The sequence below is a fragment of the Panthera uncia genome, assembly GCF_023721935.1.
Source record: "Panthera uncia isolate 11264 chromosome D3 unlocalized genomic scaffold, Puncia_PCG_1.0 HiC_scaffold_8, whole genome shotgun sequence".
In the NCBI taxonomy this organism is placed as follows: Eukaryota; Metazoa; Chordata; class Mammalia; order Carnivora; family Felidae; genus Panthera; species Panthera uncia.
Genome location: NW_026057586.1, coordinates 47,610,214 through 47,616,892, shown reverse-complemented (window position 1 = coordinate 47,616,892; position 6,679 = coordinate 47,610,214). Strand labels below are relative to the sequence as shown.

Here is a 6,679-nt window from a genome sequence, read left to right as displayed (position 1 = left end):
AAAGAAAGAAAGAAAGAAAGAAAGAAAGAAAGAAAGAAAGAAAGAAAGAAATCTTGCCATTTGGACAGCTAAGCAAAATAAGTCAGATGGAGAAAGACAAATACCAGGTGATTTCACTGATACGTGGAATCTAACAAAACAAAATAAAGCAAAAACAAAATCATAGATACAGATAACAGACTAGGCATCAGAGGGGAAGGGGGTTGAGGGTTGGGCAAAATGGGTGAAAGGGCAACTGTATGGTTATTAATGGTAACTAGGCTTGTGGGATCACTTTGCAGTGTATACAGATATTAAATTATGAAGCTGTACACCTAAAGTTTAGGTAACAACAACAACAACAACAATAATAATAAATAGCAGTGAGGCATTTATGCCCTAGGATACTGAACCAAGGAAAAGCTGACCCAGGGAGTTAGGCCCCATTCCATTGCTAGTTAATATTGTGACAAGGGGAAACTCAATTATCCCCTGCTGGGCCTCAGTTTCTGAAGACATAAAAGAGTTAATAACAAGTAACTTGCACTCTAGAGAAAACCAAGCTGACTTACTTAGGACTGTTTCAATTTGGTGCTTGGCAGTTTGTTTCTTCTTTACCTCCCTTCCCACCTGGTCCGATGGGAGTGGTCGGATATTGTGAACAAATTCATAGAGTTCGTGTGCATGTGGCAGGACTATTTTTTTTTTTAAGGCAGGTTAAATAAATAACATCCCTCCCTCTCTGCACCCACTTTCGTCCTTCCCTGATTCTACATCCTAAGCCCAAAAATTAGGTGGCCACAGATGAAATGAGCTCAAGACAGGTCAAACAAGCCGCTTCCAGTTGCCATCACAGGGGAAAGTGCGTGGCCGGGGAAAGAAACCGGAGCCGGGGCGGAAGGCGGGGGGGATGGCGCCAGGGGCTCCATCGCTGGACCAACTTCCCCAGGAGCCACTGGACCCACGTCCCCTCAGGGAACGGGACGCACTACCCGCCGCACCGCCCGCCACCCTCCCCGTAGCCTCGCGGCCCTCCTCGCCCCCCCCACAGCCCTCCCGGGTCGTGGGCGTCCCCTCACCTGCGCGGGACACAGCAGCAGCAGGAGGAGGCCGAGGGCTGGGCCGCGCGCGGTCATGCTGCCTTGGTGCGGTGCTGCGGCCATCTGCGAGACTCGACTTGACTCGGCTCGGCTCGGCGCGCGGGGCTGGCTCAGGATCCCGAGCCGGCGGAGGGCGGGGACGCGTGACGGCGGCAGGGAGCCAGCGCTCGTCAGGAAAGAGGAAGGCGTCGTTGGCCCCTCCTCCTTCTGGGTGGTGCCCCTGGAGGGACGCCCAGGATCCGTTCTGGGCGGGGCGAGGTCGACCCAGGGGGGGCGGGGCAGGGGGCAGGGCCCAGCCTTGGAGGGGCGGGGCCGAACTGGGCCGCTGGGCCGGACTGTGCCACCGGCACCAGGCGGGGCGGCCTCCGGGTTACCAGCTTAGCTTTTCATGGTTCTAAGGTTCTGGGGGTACGATATAGGGTAGGGATCCCAGACCAGGGCAGCCGAACTTCTGGAATCTGGCCTGGGAGGATATTTCCGAAAGCGTGTGGTTTTGATGTTTTAACTTTCCCCCGTTTTTGTCTTTCCTGAGCTGGGGACCGTGGGCGAGGAGGTTTTAGCAAATGGGAGCGTTTGGAGACTGTTTTCCCAATTCCGATCCCACTCCTCAGCGGAATATGTATTTATTTCGGCCCCGATTAGCATTCCGAGCAAATTCTCCGCCACGGACTCAGCACCCAAAAAGGAATCCGCGCCTGGGCTTCCGCGACATATGGGGCGGTGCCGCGCGGTGGCCTGACGGTGTTGTGATCCCGGAGCGCGAGGGGCGGAGCGCGGCGGTGGGCGAGGCTCCTGAGCTAACCAATCTCCGCTTTGTGGCGTCTCAGCCCACTTTCGGAAAAGCGCTAGAACTGCACCACCTGCTGGCAGAGTCTCGTGGCTTTGGACCCGTGAGCGGGAGAAGACTCCCCACCCTGCCCTCAAGGTTGACCCAGAGGTGGCACCAGGTCCATTTTTAATTTCTAGATGAAGTCAAGTAACACAAAGAAGCGTCTTCATTTTTGAGCCTTGCTCTTGCAAAAATATAATGTATATTATATGCATTTCTAGTAACATTTCCCCTCAGATTTCAATTATTGAGACTGCTCCAAAGCATCAGTCATTACCACCTTGAAGTTAAGGAAATGAAAGTAAGGATCTCTTTTCCTAAAGTGGAAGCCAGTTTACAATGAAAAGACTAAATATCCATCTGTAGCAATGATCAAACCCAGTCCTAGGTAGGACCATGATGCAGGTGATATTCCCGGCGCACTTTACAAAACGTCTACTTTGGTTACAGTCTTGCCTGCCCACCCCCTCAGTCCTGGGATATCAGCTTCCCGGGTGGCTGGACATTGAAACTATAGGGATTTCTTCTAAACCTCAGTCCTAGATTTTACACAAGGGCTACCTGGCCCTCTTCCAACCGTGTGCTTTTCTGTCCTTAATGATTCATTTGAGATAAAATAGAATGCGTTAGTTGTGGAGGGACTCGAACTGTTGTCACCAAACCAGCAGTATCAGCATCACCTGGGAACGTGTTAGGCAAATTGGAGGTTCCAACCTAGACCCACTCACTGAATCAGAAACTTGGGATGAGCCAGCTCTTTGAATTTTTTTTTTTTTATGTTTTTATTTATTTTTGAGACAAAGAGAGACACAGCATGAGCAGGGGAGGAGCAGAGAGAGAGGGAGACACAGAATCTGAAGCAGGCTCTAGGCTCTGTGCTGTCAATACAGAGCCCCAGGCAGGGCTCAAACTCACAGACAGTGAAATCATGACCTGAGCTGACGTCAGGCGCCTAAACCGACGCCACCCAGGCGCCCCAGCTCTTTGAGTTTTAATAAGCCTTCCCGGTGATTCCGATGAACACTCAAATTCTAAACTTACTGCTGTAATGGATTCCTTGGATCCTGGTGGATTAGTTACCCTTACAATTTTAGCAAAGTCCTAATGGAAAAAAGAAAAAAAGCCTTTACTAAATAATTAACTTGAGTGAAAGAAATATGAAACATTTCTGGGACAGGGAGAAAATTTGATGCCCCACTAATTATGTCCACTATTCACCAAAAAGATAACAAAAAGACCTTTAGCCATTCTTTCCTGGTTCTTTTGTAGTACTTCAATACCCAAAAGCCTAGGAAACATTTTGTAAATATTGTAAGTAAACTATCATATTTCTAAGAGAAATGTGGCTTTTTGCTAATGACAAAGTAATTCATGCATATAGCAGAAACTGAAAATACACGAAAGTTCAGAGACAGAAAAAAAATTATTTATAATTCCATCATTGTCAGTAATCTGTTACACTGTCATGTATTTTTTCTTTCCATGAAAATTGTTTTAACATGGTTGAGATCCTAAGAGAAACTTTTTGTTAGTTTGTTTAAGCAATATTTAATATCAGTATCATTATAAACACCATTAAACATTGCATAATAATAAAGGAGAAAGTGAGAGGGAAAATGAAATGATTAGACATACATCTTTATAAATATGCAGAAACATCTTTGGAAAACCATGTATTCAAAAGCATATATGTGAATATATTTTAAAACAAGTGGGATATACTGTACCCTGTTTGAAGCTTGCTTTTTTTTTTTTTTGCATTTAGCAATATGCTTTTCCACCTCACCACTTTTACTACCTCTATAGGATTTCATTATGTGTATGTAACATTTCTGAAGTCAGAGTGATGGAAGCCAGTCTCAGAGAAGTACCTAAGTCAGGAAAATATAGTTCACCAACCAAAAATATTTCAAAATAACTTAAGTCTCAAGCCACATTTCTGGTATATATGAAGGGTTTGTATGGTTCCAGTGATACTGAAAAAATTCGCCTTTTTTCTTCCATATGCCTCCTCACATTCCTAAGCCTGTCTGGATTCCACAAAGCTTTGTATCTTTCTGTGTTCTCTGCTTTACTCACGATAACCGTATCATAAATGTCTAAAAGCTATGGAACATTTACTTTAGGGAGGCAGATGGGAAAGTTGACCCAAGACAAAATTCTCTTTACCTAGCAGATGGAAGGGGAAGTCTAGAAATACTCATGTTAATAGTTTTGATCCATTACATAATTTATTTAATCAATATCCTTTTGGACACTTGGTGTGTCACTTTGGTTACTGAAAACAATAATGCAGTGAACATCCTGTGCCTAAATCCTTGCAATCGTATGCATATGTTGGAAAAACATATTGTTGGCTCAACGGAAATGTGCATTTTAATTTTCAGTCTTGCTAAACTGCGCTCCAAAGAGATTGCAATTTACTCCTTTGCTAACGACATATAGAAGTGCCTGATTCCCACCTCCTTGGCAACAGTTATCTTTCCCATTCTGATAGGTGAAAAATGGCATCTGTGATTTTACTTATTTCTTATTTTTAAAAATCGTGATGCTTTAATTTGTATTTTATTAATTATAGGAGAGATTATAATTGTAAAAGAGATTAATTATAAGTGAGATTAAGAATCTTCATACATTTATAAATGATTTTGTTTTTTTCCTGTGTTTTTTATTTTGTATTATTTTCTTTTTCATATGGACTCGTAAAGCTGTCCATTTATTAAGAAAATTAACCTATTTGTCTAGCATATATGTCGCAGATACTTTACTAATTTATGAGTTTGTGGGATTATAAAAAATTATTCCATATTTTCCCCCAAAGTTTAATGATTCCATGGAAATCATGATCTGGAATTATTTTGCTGTAAGGAGTGATATAAGGATACAGTTCCCTTCCTTCCCACAAAGCCGAGATAATCATAGGGACACCTGCTCTTGTGAAAGTTATTGGTTTTTTGGGTTGCCCAATCTAATGACCACCCTTTCCTGTCATCACACTTGACCTCTTAGTGTATTTCGACACAGATGATCACACTGTCCTCCATAAAACATGTTCTTTAACCCTCTCATCAGTTACCTCATTGACTAAGCATTGACTATACCTCATCTTCTAGACTAGGGATGTGCTTTGAGTAGTATATTCGTGTTAATAAAATTTTATTACAAGAAAATACCTTTGAATCCTTCTAATATAGAAGCATTTTTTTCCCCCTGCTGACTTAAAAACTTCAAAGCAGGCCATGATATAAGTGGGCAAAGAAAAAAGAATGCCTAGCTACGGCACAGATTTTGAGCTTGCCTGGTCTACTTTGAAGGCTGAAGTTCAATAACAGGAAATGAAGACAGAGCTGGGTCTTTGGGGTAGTAGGATGCAACTGACTTCACCTGGTGATATCTGAGCCCATTGATAATGGACCCAGGCCTTCTTCGCTTACTTTTTTTTTTTTTTTTTTTACTTTTTCCCCTGGATTAGCTTAGGCTGCCATAACAAAATACCTTAGACTGGGTGGGTTAAACAACAGGAATTTATATCTTATGGCTCTGAAGACTGAGAAGTAGATCAACGTGCTGACCAGTTAGGTTTCTGGTGGGGACCCAGTTCCTGGCTTCTAGACAGCTGCTTGCTCTTTCTTTCTTTCTTTCTAGTTTATTTATTTATTTATTTATTTTTCAACGTTTTTTATTTATTTTTTTGGACGAGAGAGACAGAGCATGAACGGGGGAGGGGCAGAGAGAGAGGGAGACACAGAATCGGAAAGAGGCTCCAGGCTCCGAGCCATCAGCCCAGAGCCTGACGCGGGTCTCGAACTCACAGACCGCGAGATCGTGACCTGGCTGAAGTCGGACGCTTAACTGACTGCGCCACCCAGGCGCCCCTCTAGTTTATTTATTTTGTGAGAGAGAGAGAGAGAGAGAGAGAGAGAGAGAGCACTAGCTCATGTGCCAGCCGGGGAAAGGCAGAGAGAGAGGAAGGGAGAGAGAGAATCTCAAGCAGGCTCTGTGCTGTCAGCTTGGAGCCCCACTCTGGACTCAGTCCCACCAACCATGAGATCATGACCTGAGCAGAAACCAAGAGTTGGATACTTAACTGACTGAGCCACCCAGGTGCTCATAGACAGCTGCCTTCTGACTGAGTGCTCACAGAGGTCTTTCCTAGGTACATGTGTGTGGAGAGAGAGAAATCTCTTCCTCTTTGTATAAAGGCAATAGCCCTCTTGGATTAAGGCCACACCCTTATGAGCACATTTAGCCTAATAATTACCTTCTAAAAGCCCTATCTCTAACTATGTTTACATTGGGGGTTAAGACTTCAATGTGGGAATCTGGGGTCACCATTCAGTCCATAGTACCCCTCCTTTTGCTCAGGGCTGCATTATGACTTTTGTGGGCCCTAAGCACCTTTGTTTTTGGGTACCCCTTCCTCCTTCCAAAACAACCATTTAAAGTTACATTTTACAACTGCCTTGGTATAAAGACAAATATAATACAAGCTGGCTTCATGATTACATATTCATTATGATTGCATTCTTATTTTTCTTCTAGTTAAAAGAAATATAAATTAAAACATTTGTGTGTGAACTTAAAAGTATACAGAGGCCCTAGACACTCTGTCTACTGTGCCTGATGGAGAAGCTGGTCCCGTGTTTGCTACTAATGTTATAGAATGCCCTGTAGCATTCACAGACATTGTAAGTTTTACTGATGGATTGCCGAAAAGAAGAGAAAAGAAAAGAAAAGAAAAGAAAAGAAAAGAAAAGAAAAGAAAAGAAAA

The 6,679-nt window shown here is 43.6% G+C and overlaps 1 protein-coding gene across 1 annotated transcript in view; it reads right to left on the bottom strand.

Annotated features, from left to right (window-relative positions):
- The window catches only part of NPC1 (NPC intracellular cholesterol transporter 1), a 53,721-nt gene extending 52,449 nt beyond the window's left edge, over positions 1-1,272 (bottom strand). Inside the window, exon 1 of the mRNA XM_049620348.1 lies at positions 1,059-1,272. Within this exon, the coding sequence (XP_049476305.1) occupies positions 1,059-1,142 (84 nt within the window). The 5' untranslated portion in view covers positions 1,143-1,272. The remainder of the gene's footprint in view (positions 1-1,058) is intronic.
- Positions 1,273-6,679: the final 5,407 nt, after the last annotated feature.